The sequence below is a fragment of the Salvelinus fontinalis genome, chromosome 8, assembly GCF_029448725.1.
Source record: "Salvelinus fontinalis isolate EN_2023a chromosome 8, ASM2944872v1, whole genome shotgun sequence".
NCBI lineage: Eukaryota > Metazoa > Chordata > Actinopteri > Salmoniformes > Salmonidae > Salvelinus > Salvelinus fontinalis.
In genome coordinates, this window is record NC_074672.1 from 1632834 (window position 1) to 1651804 (window position 18971).

Below are 18971 nucleotides of genomic sequence, written 5' to 3' on the forward strand. Positions count from 1 at the left end.
AAGCCGAAAAATAAAAACAGCAGAAAATATCCTGATGGAAATTCGGCTTCTTTCAATCACATGAATCTCTATACTCTGCCTCCCTTTCTATATGTCTTGACTTGAGCTATTGCTAGTGAAGTGCAACATTGTATCAACTAGCCTATTCCAGGCCCTCAGGGTTTCCTGCGCCAGTGAGCTTGGGACAGACAGCTGTTTTTTTATGACGTTTCCACTAGATACTATATATGGAATCGTCAGATCATGATATTTTGCTCTTTCGCACCAACGCCTGGTGATTATCGAGGACGGGAGTGTTGGAATCATTTTCATGATATTGTTTTCAAATCATTCGAAATGGATGTTTAAAAAAACAGACTGACTTAGTGTGAGGTGAAGAAAAAATGACTGAAAAGCTCAGCTTATTAGTGGTGGACGTGGTGAGTTAAGACAATCAGAAATCAGACATTGCCAAATGGGCACTTTTCTACATGAACTTGTTTCTCACAAGTGTAGCAGGTTGTGGGCTTTGCAAACAACGTTTCCACTCCGAGAATGAGAACGGTAAATAACTGTAGTTAATACATGCATTAACAGAAATTATTGTAATCAAATGATGGGGGATTAATGGTACATGTACTAGACCTACTGGTGACATGTTATGGGGAATTGCTAAACAAAAAAACGATCAAAGGGTAAACAATTCACATAATGAAACAATGAATGTGCAAGAATTGGCAGGAGACCACTGAACGCATTCTGGAAAGCTGAGTGCATGCATTCTGGAGACAGAGACATGCCATATCTTCACCACACATCCCTCGCCTCCTTCTTGTTGCAACATTTTAAACTATAACTTAAACTCACCCCATTCCGTGCAAATGTGCGCAACCGCAACATTCAAACGAGGCTACAAAGAAAACTAATGGGACTGTAGCGACTGTGTTGACTTCAAAATCGGGGGTGTGAACTAGGTTTCTATTCAAGAGTTGATCGACATGGTAATGGCTATATAGTATTGGAGAAAAGTTGAAAAAAACAGACCCTCCGTTACATCGTGACGTGTCATGTTGTAACGTACAGCACGCATAAAGCAACTATTTCTCTACACCAGGTGTAGCACTTCTCTCATCGTTTAAAAACAAGAAATGGACAGTGACGGGGGTAAGGGGGGGATACCTAGTCATTTATTTGCGTCATCATTGCACGCGATCATCATTCTCAAAGCCGCTGTTTACTTCTAAGATCACTTTAGCACCGCCCTAAAAACCTGATTCAAATTCGACACAAACCTTCAAATAGGTATGTAATGATACATTATATAAACTCTTTATAGTGTTTTATTTACATTTTAGAAGCGATAAGGTGATAAGTTGGACAGATCGAGTGAAAAAACAATTTTCCCACACAACATCTCTTCTTACTATCACACATTAGTTTCGCTTCCCCACCCGCCATTTTTAAAAAGACCCGACGGGGCTCATTGCCTGCTTGAATTATGCAGAAACGGGCAGCGTTTAGGTCATGTAATTGATTCTGTTGGAAAGGGGAGAAATTGTGCTTTACAATAGTATTGACATTGACATTTACAATAGTATTGACAATTTGTAAGTCGCTCTGGATAAGAGCGTCTGCTAAATGACTTAAATGTAAATGTAATTACAGTTGATCTGGAAGTATTACGTTTTTGGGGCGCTAAAATAAGGGCCATTGTACGGACCAAGGCGATGTACGAGTTTACGTGAGTTTACATTACTCAGACATTATCTTCACACATATTTTAGATGCTTTTCACTGACAGCTGCAATTCAAATCAGCTAAACATATTGCCATTCACGCTGCCCAAATTTGCACGATTCCCAAATAAGCAATCACACACTTGTGAGTTGAAACAATCCACAACTATTTTTTTTAAACAAGCTAATGATCCTCTGTGGCCAAGTCATACTCTGTGGTGAAGTATTTTAATGTTTTTATTCAGACAGTAGTAAGTATATAATTTTGGCAAAAAACATAAATGTACTTTAGGGGAAGCCATTATCTTAACGGTGCACTGTGCACCCGCCAACTTTCCTTTCCAATTCGCACGAGTCTGAAATCAGAGATCTGTATATAATGACGAGAGGCTCTTGTTTCCGCCCTAACAATGGGAATCGTTGTCCCAAGCCGGGAAGGCAGGCGACAAGCTTAGGTCTGCATATTATGCCCATGGAAACGCATTGGGCTTATTGTGGACAGATTTTGGCGAGAGTGAGCCCTCTTGCTTCGCCTCTTCCACTCTGCTGAAACGCTCTCACAGGACAGAGCATCCGAGTGAGCGAAACAGCGCCCCTCTGTCTTACTATATGTAGACCATGTATCTGATGCTGTCTGGACAGAAATAGTATGACATGCCATACTCTTGGTCCATACAGAATCAGATACATGGTCAACGCATTCTGAGACAGAAGGGCGCTGTTTGGCTCGCTCGGATGCTTTATCTGATATTGAAACGTCTTTCTGTCGAGGCGCCTCTTGGTCAAATAAATTATCAATATTTCAATATGTTATTTGGATGGGCAAGGAGGTACGGCAGCGCGGGCCAGGCCCCCTAAGGGCCGCCCCTAACGCCGGCCCTGACTATCACTTTAAGTTGGGAACATTTATGACAAACAGAAGTCACTAACCGTAGACATAGAAGACAGACGACCACCCTGAGTACTGGACTAGCACTCCAGCCAGTGGCATGGCTATCACGGCTCCTGCATAGGACCCTGAGATACAGAGGCAGACACACTCAAACATGAGGGAGACAGAAAGGTCAGTCATATGGAAATCAACAGCATTAAGCACATGGCTGTGGAACTAGAACTACGATCTTGAGCAATCACAGCATGGTTATGAATTATTCTAACGGTAAAAATAGTCACAGCAGATGATGAAAGGGTTATAGTCATGTAGAAAACATGAGTTTTACAAGACGAATTACGGAGAAATACGTCGTCACAATAAGTCATATCAATTGTAGTCGAAACCGTGTCCCTTTGTAGTGTCCGAGAGGATGACAGAAGAGAAAGATGACCTCACCACAAAAGGCTGTTGTGGCCAATCGACTTCTTTCAAGAGGCGGGGCCCATTTTGCCCAGATGCCGTGGCATGCTGGGTATGAAACACCCTATGAGACAAAGAGATACATTAGGAGAACAACAACTTTTTCACACTTGCAGTTGTACTGAAAGGTTGCTGACAGCTGTTTTCTCTATGGTGGGCCGGCCATGTGTCATACGTGACGAGAACGTTTTCTTTCTCCTATGAAAAGTTGATCTCCTAAAATCAATGACATAACTTCCTGGTGTAACTCTTTCTCTCGTCGGGTGTTTCAGGTGAAATGCGTTGTACACTTTAGAAAGAAGACATTCTCGTCAAGAATGACACGTGGCCCGGGCAGTGGCCAGTTCACAATAGAGAAAACAATCAGTTGTCAGCATAGTGCAAGTGTGAACTCTGATGTATGCCAGGGGAAGCTTTTGGATGGAGCCAAGCACCTCCACGAGTCCTTGACATATCCTGACAAGGATAACGCATCCAATGTGAGTTCGCGCTGCCGACGGGATCAACATATTCAGGCAAGAGGTGGCCACTATGGCAAAGCCAAAGACTCTGCGTGAAAGAGAGGAAAATAATCAGATATCTACCTACAGTAATAGTTATTGAAATATTCACAGCACATTATTTACATACAAGTAAAAACAGCTGACCTGTTGGCTGCAAATTTTTGACAGATGAATCCCCCGGGTATTTGGGTTACTATGTATCCCCAGAAAAATGACCCATGGATCATTCCGACCGTTTCTGGTTCCCAGTTGAACTGAGCTTTCTATGGAGAGAGTGAGAACAACGAAAAAAGAGTTCAAAGCAACAAAAAAAAGGGGAGGAAAAGATTTTCTGGGGTGGTAGGGAAAAATAAATGTGAGATGGCTAAAGTAAGTGATCGTTAACTATCACCCGTCTACAGTAATCATGAATCAAAGTCTTAATTCAATAAAAGACAAAGCCGCAGTTGACAATCAAACTATTTCATTGCGATCACAGGGACTTTGATAGCCACCATATTTCAACTGGCAGTAACAATCCTCTTTCAGCTAGTGCAACAAGGCATGAGTCTCGTGTTTGTTGGTCATTACAACCAATAAGGTCATGATCCATTTAGGAGAAGGAGGTAAAGCCAAAGCAACCTGATTGGTCCAACACTGACCCTTTGAGAGCATACATACCACCACTGACAATAGGGATTCATTCTCCCCTCCCTGGTTACCAACAAGTCACACATAATCATTCTTGGAAACAAAGGTGCTACCTAGAACCATAAAGATGTCTTTGGCTTGAGAACCCTTTTCGGTTTCAGGTAGAATGTGTTCACTCAACAAAGCACCCTCAACAACCCTTTTTTCAGACATAAAGAGTTATTTAGATGGAAAAGATTCCACGTAGAACCCTACCCGTCCTGAAAGAACCCTTTCAGAACCCTTTGTTCTAAGACAATATCTCGGACTCACCACAAGAATCGGCTTGTCGCCCTTGTAGATGGTTTGGTTGTTGACCATGCTGACGATGGCAACGCCCAAGTTGCATCGGATACCGAAGGAGATGCAGAAGCCCAGGCCGGAGAGGATGGCGATGATGTAGCGTCGGGGCAGGCCGAAACAGGTGCAGTCCACCACGGGCATCTCCTTCTCCTCCACGATAACTGCCTGACCCTCATCGGTGAGCTCGATTGTATCGCCATTTTCCTGCCGCTTCTCTAGGATTCTGAGAACGAAAAGAAGAGGAGATATTATATATGACATAAAATCAGCAAAAAAAGAACGCCCCCTTTACAGGACTCTGTCTTTCAAAGATAATTTGTAAAAATCCAAAATAACTTCACAGATCTTCATTGTAAAGGGTTTAAACACTGTTTCCCATGCTTGTTCAATGAACCATAAGTAATTAATGAACATGCACCTGTGGAACGGGGTTTAAGACACTAACAGCTTACAGACGGTAGGCAATTAAGGTCACAGTTATGAAAACTTAGGACACCAAAGAGGACTTTCAACTGACTCTGAAAAACACCAAAAGAAAGATGCCCAGGGTCCCTGCTCATCTGCGTGAACGTGCTTTAGGCATGCTGCAAGGAGGCATGAGGACTGCAGATGTGGCCAGGGCAATAAATTGCAATGTCCGTAATGTGAGACGCCTAGGACAGCGCTACAGGGAGACAGCTGATTGTCCTCGCAGTGGCAGACCACATGTAACAACACCTGCACAGAATTGGTACATCCGAACATCACACCTGTGGGACAGGTACAGGATGGCAACAACTGCCCGAGTTACACCAGGAACGCACAATCTCTCCATCAGTGCTCAGACTATTGAGGACAGAGGCTGGACTGAGGGCTTGTAGGCCTGTTGTAAGGCAGGTCCTCACCAGACATCACAGGCAACAACATCGCCTATGGGCACAAACCCACCGTCGCTGGACCAGACAGGACCGGCAAAAAGTCCTCTTCACTGACGAGTCGTGGTTTTGTTTCACCAGGGGTGATGGTCGGATTCGCGTTTATCGTCAAAGAAATTAGCGTTACACCGAGGCCTGTACTCTGGAGCGGGATCGATTTGGAGGTGGAAGGTCCGTCACGGTCTAGGTGTGTCACAGCATCATCGGACTGAGCTTGTTGTCATTGCAGGCAATCTCAACGCTGTGCGTTACAGGGAAGACATCCTCCTCCCTCATGTGGTACCCTTCCTGCAGGCTCATCCTGACATGACCCTCCAGCATTTCCTGCAAGACAGGAAAGTCAGTGTTCCGCCATGGCCAGCGAAGAGACCGGATCTCAATCCCATTGAGCACGTCTGGGACCTGTTGGATCGGAGGGTGAGGGCTAGGGCCATTCCCCCCAGAAATGTCCGGGAACTTGCAGGTGCCTTGGTGGAAGAGTGGGGTAACATCTCACAGCAAGAACTGGCAAATCTGGTGCAGTCCACGAGGAGGAGATGCACTGCAGTACTTAATGCAGCTGGTGGCTACACCAGATACTGACTGTTACTTTTGATTTTGACCCCCCCTTTGTTCAGGGACACATTACTCCATTTCTGTTAGTCACATGTCTGTGGAACTTGTTCAGTTTATATCTCAGTTGTTGAATCTTAAGTTCATACAAATATTTACACGTTAAGTTTGCTGAAAATTAACACAGTTGACGGTGAGAGGACGTTTATTTTTTTGCATATATATAGTTTATATAGAGTTGGCTTATGACTTATATAGACACCGCCTTTAACATACAGACATTAAAGGTAGTGCAAAGACTGGTCCTTTGTAGCTCAGTCAGTAGAGCACGGCACTTGTAACGCCAGAGTAGTGGGTTTGATTCCCGGGACCACCCATATGTTAAATATATGCGCTCATGATGTCATGACTAAGTCGCTTGGATAAAAGTGTCTGGTAAATGACGGTAGGTAGCCTAGCGGATAAGTGAATTGGGCTAGTAACTGAAAGGTTGCTCTTTGAATCCTCGAACAGACAGAAATCTGTCAATGCTGCAGAGACTTTCTTCCATTCAGCCACAAAAGCATTAGTGAGGTCGGGAACTGATGTTGGGCGATTAGGCCTGGCTCGCAGTCGCTGTTGTAATTCATCCCAAAGTTGTCCGATGTGGGTGAGGTCAGGGCTCTGTCCAGGCCAGTCAAGATCTTCCACAACAATCTCGACAAACCATTTCTGTATGGACCTCGCTTTGTGCATGTGGGCATTGCTGAAACAGGAAAAGGACTTCCCCAAACTGTTGCCACAAAGTCGGAAGCACATAATCATCCAGAATATCATTGTATGCTGTAGCGTTAAGATTTCCCTTCACTGGAATTAAGGGACCTAGCCCGAACCATGAAACTAGCCCCAGACCATTTTTTATCCTCCACCAAACTTTACAGTTGGCACTATGAATTGGGGTAGCGTCTCCTGGCATCCGCCAAACCCAGATTTGTTCGTCAGACTGCCAGATGAAGCGTGACTCATTACTCCAGAGAATTACGCATGGTGATGTTGTGTGCGGCTGTGCTGCCATGGAAACCCATCGCATGAAACTCCAGACGAACAGTTCTTGTGCTGATGTTGCTTCCAGAGATAGTTTGGAACTTGGTAGTGAGTGTTGCAATGGAGGACAGACAATTTTTATGTGCTACGCGCTTCAGCGGTCCAGTTCTGTGAGCTTGTGCAGCCTACCACTTTGCGGCTGAGCCGTTGTTGCTCCTAAACGTCTCCTCTTCACAATAACAGCACTTACATTTGATCGGGGAAGCTCTAACAGGGCAGAAATTTGACGAACTGACTTGTTGGAAAGGTGGAATCCTTTGACGGTGCCACGTTGAAAGTCACTGAGCTCTTCAGTACGGGCTATTCTACTGCCAATGTTTGTCAGCAACGGGTGTGGCTGAAATGGCCAAATCCACTCATTTGAAGGAGTGTCCACATACTTGTGTCTCAATAGTGTATGTTCTTGTAAGCATCAGGCAATAATTGTGCAGGTTTGTGTGTGGGTCTTCCGTGCATTAATTATGTATTGTGCATGGTATTAAACTTACATGAGATTGTATTCATTGCTAATGTATTTTAATTGCTATGCTTGACATCTACAACCCAAACAGACTCTTCCAAGACAGACATTCCTTCCTGTAAACCTCTCAAAAAAATGCCAACCACCTCGGTACACTTCAATGTCACCTTGGTCAGGCCCCGGCCTGCAGTGAGTTATTTTTTTCAAATAGTTTTTTTGCTGACATTACCAATCTGACAGGCCTTGGCAGGTAGGCTGCAATAGAGTCGAGCTAAAACCATACGGTGAAAACAGCACATCTCTGGCCGAATCTCTTCCCCTCGCTCTCTCCTGCTCTCTCCCGACCTATCCAGCTCACTGAGCAAACATGCTAACGACCTGCGCCAGCCTCCAGTCTAGGAAACATCAAATATGTATTCAGCTGAGGCACATCATCCATTAAGCATGAGATCAGCTCGGCCCCAATGTGAGGCTGTGCTGAGTTCACAGATCATACGTTATTCCTCTGCTGCAAGGCCAATGGATATGGTGGGATGTGGGGGGAGACTGAGGTTTCACATGCCCCTGCTTTATTTCCTGTTTGGGCATATGTTTTAATGCTCAAGTGATTAGAGGGGAGGAGAGCCAATCATATCATCTCTGCTTTGGAAGTAACGATTTCACATTGGTTTAGAGCAGACTGTAGGAGGCGGAAGAATACTAAACTGTCAATCAGTCACAGTGTTGATGACAGTATAGTTTGAACTGCAAAGTTGACCGTTTCTCGTCCAAGGAATAAGACTCTTGCATAGTTTTTCGCTAGTTGGGCATAGTCCTTGGGAATGGTAACAAATGGGTACTCTTTTGAACCACACCGTGCTGTGTTATAATTATTTTTCCCACAGACCTTTTCATCCCTCCAAAATCGAACTATTGTCATTTGACAGACATATCAGAAACAATATAGTATGAGGTGGAATGAGGAAACTGCTAATTAAGATTTTTTTTTAAAGTTTCACAAGAACCAGGGAAAGGTGATGCTTAGATGGGATTCTAAGCAATTATAAACCCTGAAAGCGGGTACAGAAACATCTTGATACATTTCTCCAGATCAAGAAAAAATGATTTATCATACTGGGTCAACGCTCTGATATCACTACTAGAACCTTCACCTGAAGTTCAGGAACACGTTTTGCGTTGTACCAGGGCAACATCTACTGAGACAGGGCCAGTCAAACCCATGGTAAATCAGGCTAGGGTAATATGACTGGTCTACATACTGCTTTGGTGACAATGTCACAATGTCATAGCAATCTGCAGCACTGTTACTTGGCACAAGGTGTTTGTCACCCCATCAACACGCAAGGCCATTTTACAAGGTGACTTGCTATGTGGAGGCTAGAGACTGATGAGACTGTAAAATAAACACATTTGAATTACGCCTACACTTTTGACAGCAGACTGTATACCTTATTTGGCATCCAACTGCAGTTTGCTTCCAACTACAATTTACAAGCTGTGCATTGTGGCAAGTCAAAAACTGCTGTGGTATCCGGAAACTTTGTCCATTAATATGTGACAAAGCAACCTCCACAAAATGGGCGCCACTACGATGCCCATACCAAAAACAGTTCACACAAGCAATGGCTCCAGCATTCTCTGACATTAAGTATTAATGACTTTCGCTCACGATGAATTATTAATACCGCTTCGTACTATTTCTGTATTTGTGCGCCTCTCTTTCCCTCTATTCTTCCTGTCCCTCGTTCATCTTTCGAGTTTCATCTCAGTCCCTGCCCTTTCATCGTCAATTCCCTCTCCTCTCACATCGCCACACCCGTCTTGCACCACCGTTCTTTAAACACCAGTCCCCCTTTCTGCGTCCTGAGAAATATCTTTGTTGAAACGGGGTGGCATGTAGAGGTGCACATCTGTACTGGCGACACGATGTCCTTTTGATATCTGTCAGGTGTTTATGAAATGTGTTGAAGGTGAAACGTGCTCAACGCCCATCGCCTTGCAAACAGCCGAAAAAGGGCGAGGAGCCAACTGTCGCATGGTAATGAAATAGAAAATACGCCAGTATTCACTTGATATCATTGCAGCAGATACTTTGAAATGTTTTCTATGTATTTTGTTCTCTGTCTTAGAGTTTGAACTCTTGTTCTTTTTCCTCTGTGTCTCAACTTTCGGCTGGCTTCGTCTGACCCCGTGACGTATATCCCTTTTAATCCTGAGCGCTTTACCAACGCCTCGTTTTTCACTCGAAGAAACATCACACAAACAGACAGAGTGACACCTACTTGTGTCGTAAATGTGGAAGTCCGTCTGCACAAGACATATTACAGTGTGGCAAATTAAACAGAGGTCAGTGACCCTTAATCCTTGCTCGTTGGCTTGTCAAAGGAGTATAGTGGGTTCTCACTCCATCATAATCTCTTAATTCATTCGTCAAGGACACAGGTGTGAGAACGGTTCAGCAGTGCAGTTCACAGTTCAATCAACAGGTGAAGATTATTGATTGAAGAATACATTGTACGTGAGGAATAGGACTGGATCTGGGAAGCAATCTAGCTTGGGTATTATACCACCTGATTATAATACTTTTGGCACAGACCGTCTTGAACAACTACATAACTTGGGTCTCATCAGAATAAAGAGATGGAGGTTGCAGACTACTCAACGGAATAGTTGAGAAAAATGATAGATGGCTACCATGGGACAACCTTTCAACACAGGGTGAAAAGTCAGCTAAGGGCACTGGAACTCTCTTGAATAATACAATAACCAAACGCCAAATTCTCTAAACAATCCGCACACTGGACTGGAGCAAAATGAGCTTTAGAAACATTAATAAATGTTGTACTTGGATTACAAAAAGCTCTAAATTTAGACTGGTGACGGATGTTTTGTTGAAATGTCATGGCATGTCATTATGAATATGATGGCGGCAGGCAGCCTAGTGGTTAGAACATTAGGCCAGTAACCAAAAGGTCACTAGTTTGAATCCCTGAGCTGACAAGGTGACAAGTCTGCCGATGTGCCCTTGAGCAAGGCACTTAACCCTAATTGCTCCAGGGTCACCGTTGATCATTTCAGAACCTAGCCGTGACCCCATGAAACACCCTTGGAGAGTGGGGAGTTGGGATATGAAAATAAATCAATATAAAAAAAATAAAAAAAAATCCAATTCAAACATGCGTATTTAACCACTTGTACACGTGTGAAATAGGACAAATATAAGCACCCCCAAATTATAATAATACATTTTAAATGCATCAAAAACAGTGGCTACATGTGTAAATAAGACACTATACCGCAGACAAGTTCACGTGTGGTGAATTTCTCCAGTTTTATCATGTAGGCAAGGGACCCAGCCATAAGAATATGAATTGCATTCAGCTAAATTTGTTTTTGTTACGACCTCACCGACCAAACAGCTGGATCGAAATATCTACTCCCTGTTTTAGGGACAATGTCAACCCAATGCCTTTCCAGAGTATCTGAAAAATCTGATTGCAGTTAAGGATAAGTAATTATACCACTGTTTATAACATGTTTACATAAGTTATTTGTTATTGTGAGTTATGAGGGCCCGAGTACAATCTTCACAGCAATAAGTTATTAATCATTGAACGACAAGTGTCAGAGTTGGTTATTCATCTGACAGATATCAAAGAAGTTAAGGAAGAGTAGCATATTAAAAGGCCCAGTACAGTCAAAAATGTGATTCCCTGTGTTTTATACACTCACTGGACAGTTTATTAGGCACACCCATCTAATACCGGATCAGAACCCCTTTTGTCTCCAGAAAAGCCTGACTTCTTCGAGGCATTCTACAAAGTGATGTCGGTCCGTGCTGACGGGACTAACACGCAGTTGCTGCAGATTGGACGGCCGTGCACTTATGCTATCAACAGCTCGTTCCTTCTCATCCCAAAGATGCACTATTAGGTTGAGGTCTGGGGACTGCGCAGGCCACTCCAGTAAACTGTCCAGTGTTGGTGATCGCGGGCCCACCGCTTCTTCTTGGTTTTAGCTGAAAAGAGTTGAGCCCGGTGTGATCGTCTGCTGCAATAGCCATCCGTGACAAGGATCGACGAGTTGTGCATTGCGAAATGTTCTCCTGCGCCGTTATTTACGTTTGTGGGCCGCTTGTTCGCCGGCACGATTCTTGACATTCTCCTTCAACCTTTTTCATCAACGAGCTGTTTTCGCCCACTGGACTGCCGCTGACTATGCTTTTTGTTTGTCGCACCCTAGTGTGACAAATACAATTTGATTTGACTGTTGTGCAAGAAAAGGCCAGAAGGGCGGCAGTTTTGGAAATAGTGGATCCGGCGTGCCTAGCACTGACGATCGTACCCTGCTCAAAGTTGCTTAGGTCACTTGTTTTGCCCATTCTAACATTCAATCGAAGAGTGACTGAATGTCGAGATACCTGTCTTAAATAGCAAGCGACGGCCATGTGAATCTCTGTTTGTAGGTGTAATCCATCTGTGAACAGGGTGGTGTACCTAATAAACTGGCCGGTGAGAGTATATTTCCACACTATAAGGTTGGAATAATAGTGTAAAATTGTGAAAATTATAATACCTTTTTAGTTTAAGAGCTCTTTGAAAAGACAGCCTGAAAGGGCTCCCGGGTGTCAGTGTTCTAAGGCACTGCACCCCAGTGCTAAAGTAGTCACTACAGACCCTGGTTCGTTCCCAGGTTGTATCACAACCGGCCGTGATCGGGAGCCCCATAGGGTGGCGCACAATTGGCCCAGCGACTTCCGGGTTAGGGAAGGGTTTGGCTAGTGGGCTCATTTCACTTAACTTGGCTCATCGCGCTCTAGCGTCTCCTAGTGGCGGGCGAGACGCCTGCAGGCTGACCTCAGTCATCAGTTGAACGTGTTTTCTCCGACACGTTGGTGCGGCTGGCTTCCGGGTTAAGCGAGCGGGTATTAAGAAGCGCAGTTTGGCGGGTCTTGTTTCGGAGGACGCATGACTCGACCTTCGCCTCCCGAGCCCTTTGGGGAGTTGCAGCGATGAGACAAGATCGAAATTGGGGTTAAAAAAAAGCCCTGAAATTTCAGCCTGTTTTCGTGGGAAGGAATTGTGTCCTGCCTGCTGCCATCACCTGGCGGTAAATAAATGAATAGACCTATAAGAGAGTTCCAAACCTATACGAAGAAAAATGGGCCTAACTATTTATATGTCATATAAGGCTAAATGTCACAAAAATTCACACAACATAGGGTCCTCACAGCAGCCACAAACCAAGACAGCATATTACGCACTGGGGGACACCTCAGCGCACGCATGTGATAAGGAAGTGAAGGTTTGGTAACTATCGCGTAGGGCAGGTAGGTACAGTAATCCCTGGCTTTGGGGGAGGGGAACAGACGATGACGAGTTATTAAACCGTAGACGGGGCGAACCTGGAGAGGTAGGCTACCTACAGAGCGAGCAAGAGAGAGGTGTATGGGGATTTACGTGGGCCGACAGCTTGGAGGGGGAGAGGGCTATTTCGGGAGAGGATTTATGTGTTCAGACGCTTCTTCAAATCCCGAGAGAAAGGAGATCACGAACTATTTGCGCTCCGATATCCATCAATGTTTCTGTAGATGAATCACCCATTTTTTTGCAATCGTGGCCGCACCAAAGAAACGTTATGTTCCCTTATTAAAGTATACATGTCTTCCACATTTCTTGAGCAGAATAGCCAACACTTGCTCTCTCAAGTGGCCACACACTGTATCCCATTAGGCAAATGAGATGCTGATCTAACTTTCACTGCTTTTACAAAGTGCCGACATTTAGTTGACCAGCTGGCCTGGACACGTCTTTTTTTTTAATGCAAAAGAATGTTCAACTGAAGCGCATAGCCTACAAACCCCGGGCACAAAGGTCCGCTCAGCGAGTTGTTATCATGTAGTTATTCCCCCGCCCAATAATTATTTTACTGTAGGCTAGGTAAAATATGAACCAAGCATGAACATCAGACAGAGATACTTCTCTTGGCTATACACATTTTGATGCCACCTCCTCATTTTCTAAACATGTAGAGCAATGTCACGTTTTAGACACATTTTTCCTGTAGGTATATTTGCAACTGAATGAGTCTTTTCCCCTTTATCAACATTTTAATATACATTAATTATGGCCTGATTATAAATTATTCGTACACCATTTAGTGTGGCTTACCTTTGTAAACAACGGATGCTGTAAACTCATCGTAGCATCGCTAAGAAATGCATTGTTCAGGTGTTATAATAATAAATTGACAATGAAAAATGGTAGACGGGCCCCATTTTATTTCCAAAGCAAAAAAAAATGAGAAAGAGTCTATGAGAAAGAGTCATAACAAATAGAAAATAGTCTAGCACCGCATCACTGCCTATAGAGAACAAAAGGACAGTTTTGATGTCCAAATTTTCTCCCCCAAAAAACATTAATTCACTCTACGCCTTCAGGAAATCATTTCAGTTAGGCTACTTAGAGACTTGAGACATAACTGTCTCAAGTTCTCTGGTAAAGAAAGGATGAGGACAGCATTCCGAGGTGGGCCTATACGTCAATTTATAGGGCCTGAATGAAGTTAATCTAGGTATCCATGACACAGAGCACACGCTACGTTAACACACAGTGGAAATCCAATATTTTCAAATCAAAACAACCATAACACACCCACTCCTTTACAATTGCAATTTACCATTCAATTTAATTAAAGCAGCCTGAATGTCAAAAAAAACATCACACATTCACTGGGATACAAAGGAATTTCTGAACATGCATTTAAAGAACTGTAGCCTATATATTCCGTGTCTTATTTGAAGTAAGATATTATAACGACGGTTTTACTAAATTGACTGTTCTATTGATAAAACAGATGTTTCGTTAGATCATCAAACCCCGTTGTAATCCAGGGTTTTGGGCATGTGGATTTTAGGTAGACAAATTTGTCTAGTGTCAAGGCCTATCCGTTCATTTTTTAAACAAAAGTTCGGATAAAAGTCGGGGGCCTACTTTATATCGTATAAACATAAATAGCCCTAGGCTAATATTGAATAGGCCTATATATTTGTTTAAACTTTTATACATTTAGTGCCGGGATGACAAGTGGGTAGGTAGCCTAATACTGTAACAAACAAAATACCTTGATCTGGATTGCGTGCGCTACGCGAACAAGGTATAGTTTAGGCTACACAACTTTAACAAATACACCGTACAGAAAATGTAAGCTATGAAGCTGTTGTTTTAACTTACTTGTGTAATTTTCCAAGGGTCTTGCCCGCGACGATCTTAAACCTATCTGGTCGGATCTCCATCCTCCCGGTTCCAAACTCCGACCGATTTGCTTCCCGCGCGCACTCCCGCTTGAGCGCGTAGCTCTCTTCCCTATCACCTTCTCCCTCCGCCCTTAACCTTTCACTCACACACCATTAAACCTCGCTTTCCTTTCTCAACCAGCTGGTCCACACCGTTTTTACGCACAGAGTTATGCACCCAGACATCCACACCCTCCTATGCCCTCTGATTATTCTAGTCTAAATCAAATCAAAGTGAGCCGCAAGTAAATATTCAAGAAAAAAAGCACTAACACTTCCCATGCCCACATTTGACAAAACTGAGATTAAACAATAGCCTACGTTGTTTTAGCAGTGCTTTAGCAAGTTAAAAATACATTTTAAAACAAATCCAAATGTGTATCTCGAATGAACGGTCGACCGCTGTCTGGCTGCGAGTGTCGCTATCCATGGTGCTGAAACCAGATTACTGCCCCCAACGCTAATCTGCCCGATTGTGTAGCGAGGTATGGTGTCACTTCCTTTCCTGCAGCCCGGTGTGTTAAGTAGCCTGGCTATTCTTGTACCACACAACCACTGAATGAAGGACATTAGATTAGTCTATTCTGACAAACATGTACTGGAGAAACGGGTCATTTAGGGCCAGAGTGGTCCCCAGAGATTGGGGATGTGATTGGAAGTATAACCAATATCTTTAGTTAAAGTTCACCATAATAACTGTACACCCACAAACATGGATGTGCTCTGATCCCGCCACATTACGACTACTATTGGCTACTATTTCAGGCTATTTTGTTTTAATTGATGAGATTCTTATTCCAATCCCTGCCGTCACTGAGGTCTTAATCATAAAATCCTCCCACTGTATCACCAGTAGCACCGTGTTCTAGCACCTACTGGCCTGAATATGACATGGCATGTGATCTACAGTAGGCTACTCATCTACCATAGTACTGCAGACCAAAAAAGGTTCAGTTGTCGAATTTCCAAAAACCACAGGAAATGCACAGTGAGAGTCCATTTTATTATGAGTTCAACAGCACCAACTTCAGTTAATTTAGCTAAGAGAATAAACATTGTTCTTTATGATCAGGTTAATAGGTCTCCGGTCAATGGTGATAAGTAACTCATTTCAGACAAAACTTCTCTCCAGATCTCTAACGGATATGGTCCTGAGAGGGTAAGAGGTGAGGAAGAGGGGAAGGTAGGGCACAGCGGAGGGAGGAGGGGACAGCCTGGGTGGTACAGAGATGATGGAGGGTGTGGTAGAGATGAAAGATCCATTACCAGATCTCTGCACCTCTCCTTTTCTGTCCATTGCACCGACGGTACCGCGGAAGAAAACCGGAGGTGCCTCTGGGAGGTCAAGGGTCAACTCTTTGGCGAGAGAAGATAAGAAAGAGAAAAAGAGACGGACAGAGAAAGAGTAAACAATAAAAGGGATCACAAGTGCAGTAATTTCTATATAGTTTCCAATGGTTCCAAAACCAGCCCAAAATTGTTGAGAGTAAAATTCTCTATTAGCATTGAAAAGGAGTTAGATGGTACTATTACCAGAGTCGTCGTGGAGCTGGGTGTGCAGGTACTGGTGCTTGGTGTAAAACTGCATGTAGATGCAGTAGACCATGCCCATCAGCACCATGGTTCCCAGGGCAGCAGCTATGAACAGGCCCAGTTTGGCGTTGTCGTGGCCCACATTCGCATCTGATGGGAAACAGTGACACATTGCTACCCATCTCTGAATATCCTATCAAAACAAGTAAAAGTGAATTCCTTGGATATTCATACATCACTTCATACACCAGCCTTTCAGATCGACTATGACCCACCCTCAAACTGTAGCACATACAGCATTGTTGGTGAACAAAAGCCACAACATAAGTAGCCCAGAACTACAAATAAACAACAAATGAACCCCACCCCTTCTGCTCTCTCCATTTCTCCCAACAGCTGCCCGTCACTGATTTATTTCCCCTCTGACGTGAATTCAACATTTGTCTCTCTCCCAGACCCTGCATCTATGAACATTTCCCCTTTGTGACTCTCACTCACACATTTGTTTTGAAGTGATCTCGGTCTCCTCTTTACTCTTCAGCACATCCTGTATGTGTGCTGGTGCAGGAGCCGGTTGCGGTAGTACTCCAGCGGCAGGTTGAGGCTGGGTATTGATAAACTCCTCTGACTTGTGTGTGCTCTGGGACCAGCTCACTGGGAGGACCAGGCAGAGACACATGGCCACCAGGCAGGCCATGAGGGCATCCATACTAGCAGGTTCACCTATAAGAAGAAAAAAAAGAGGACTTCTTTGAAGATCAGAACTGAAATGACTTCCATGTTGCTACTTTATCACGCTCTGAGTGCACGCAGTTAAAAATGTCTCCCTTTCATCATTGAGTTCCTCATTAGGATATTTAGAGTAGTCACAGAGAAGCTCCTGTAATTACTGTTCTTATTATGAGCGTCCAACGACCGCACAGCTCACAAGACAACTTCTTGTTGCAACATTTACCTTTTAGGTCCACAAGCATTTCGCTACACCTGCAATAACATCTGCTAAATATGTGCATGCAACCAATACAATGACAGGTCTTGAAATATGCCATTTAAGCTTAGTAATCACAATTTACTGTTTATTTAAATTCTCATGCATTTCCATGTATACTTAGGTTGTCTCCCATTCAATTATAAACAGTATTTAGATATACAAATCAGATATAGACGTATCTACATACCAGTTCTTTAGCTGGTTTGGCAGCCACTCCTGTCTGCCAGGTGTGTTCTCTCAGCTGTTCTTTCCCTTCTCTCGCTGTATCTGTACCCTCGGATTCCACTCCCAGTGTCCCTAGATGATTGACAACACTGCATCCAAGACAACTACTGTCCCCAGCCACCCATATATCCAAACAGAGAATACACACACATACAGTATGAAAGGGACATGCGATGCATAAATACATATAGTGAATTCGGAAAGTTTTCAGACACCCTTGACTTTTCCCACATTCTCTTACAGCCTTATTCTAAAATGGATAAACACAATTCCTCATCATACTACACACAATAACCCATAATGATGAAGCGAAAACTTTAGAATTGTTTTCAAATTTATATATATAAATATAAAAACCTGAAATACCTTATTTACATAAGTATTCAGACTCTATTCTATGAGACTCGAAACTGAGCTCAGGTGCATCCTGTTTCCATTGATCATCCTTGTGATGTTTCTACAACTTGGACTCCACCTGTGATACATTCAATTGATTTGACAAGGCACACACCTGTGTATATAACGTCCCAAAGTCGACAGTGCATGTCAGAGCAAAAACCAAGCCATGAGGTCGAAGGAATTATCCGTAGAGTTCCGAGAAAGGATTGTGTCGAGGCAGAGATCTGGGGAAGGGTACCAAAATATTTCTGCAGCATTGAAGGTCCCCAAGAACACAGTGGCCTCCATCATTCTTAAAAGGAAGAAGTTTGGAACCACCGGGACTCTTCCTAGAGCTGACCGCCCGGCCAAACTGAGCAAACGGGAGAGATGGGCCTTGGTCAGGGAGGTGATCAACAACCTGATGGTCACTCTGACAGAGCTCCAGAGTTCCTCTGTGGAGATGGGAGAACCTTCCAGAATGACAACCATCTCTGCAGCACTCCACCAACCAGGCCTTTATGGTAGTGGCCAGACGTAAGCCACTCCTCAGTAAAAGGTACGACAGCACGCTTGGAGTTTGCCAAAAGGCACCTAAAGGACTCTCAAACCATGAAAAACAAGATTCTCTGGTCTGATGAAACCAACATTGAACTCTTTGGCCTGAATGCCAAGCATTACGTCTGGAAGAAACCTGGCACCATCGGTGAAGCATGGTGGTGGAAGCATCATGCTGTGGGGATATTTTTCAGCAGCAGGGACTGGGAGACTAGTCAGGATCGAGGGAAAGATGAACAGAGCAAAGTACAGAGAGATCCTTGATGAAAACCTGCTCCAGAGTTTAGGACCTCAGACTGGGACAACGGTTCACCTTCCAACAGGACAACAACCCTAAACACACAACCAAGAGTGTCTTCGGCACAAGTCTCTGAACGTCCTTGAGAGGCCCAGTCAGAGCCCGATCGAACATCTTTGGATAGACCTGAAAATAGTTGTG

The 18971-nt window shown here is 43.8% G+C and overlaps 1 protein-coding gene across 1 annotated transcript in view; it reads right to left on the reverse strand.

Annotated features, from left to right (window-relative positions):
* Positions 1 to 15458, reverse strand: part of LOC129860354 (vesicular glutamate transporter 1-like) — a 29671-nt gene extending 14213 nt beyond the window's left edge. The window contains exons 1-6 of the mRNA XM_055930680.1: positions 14786 to 15458; positions 4515 to 4767; positions 3717 to 3835; positions 3504 to 3618; positions 3046 to 3133; positions 2646 to 2732 (exon numbers count right to left, since the gene is read on the reverse strand). Of these exons, the coding sequence (XP_055786655.1) occupies positions 2646 to 2732; positions 3046 to 3133; positions 3504 to 3618; positions 3717 to 3835; positions 4515 to 4767; positions 14786 to 14847 (724 nt within the window). The 5' untranslated portion in view covers positions 14848 to 15458. The remainder of the gene's footprint in view (positions 1 to 2645; positions 2733 to 3045; positions 3134 to 3503; positions 3619 to 3716; positions 3836 to 4514; positions 4768 to 14785) is intronic.
* Between the last annotated feature and the right edge of the window lie 3513 nt (positions 15459 to 18971).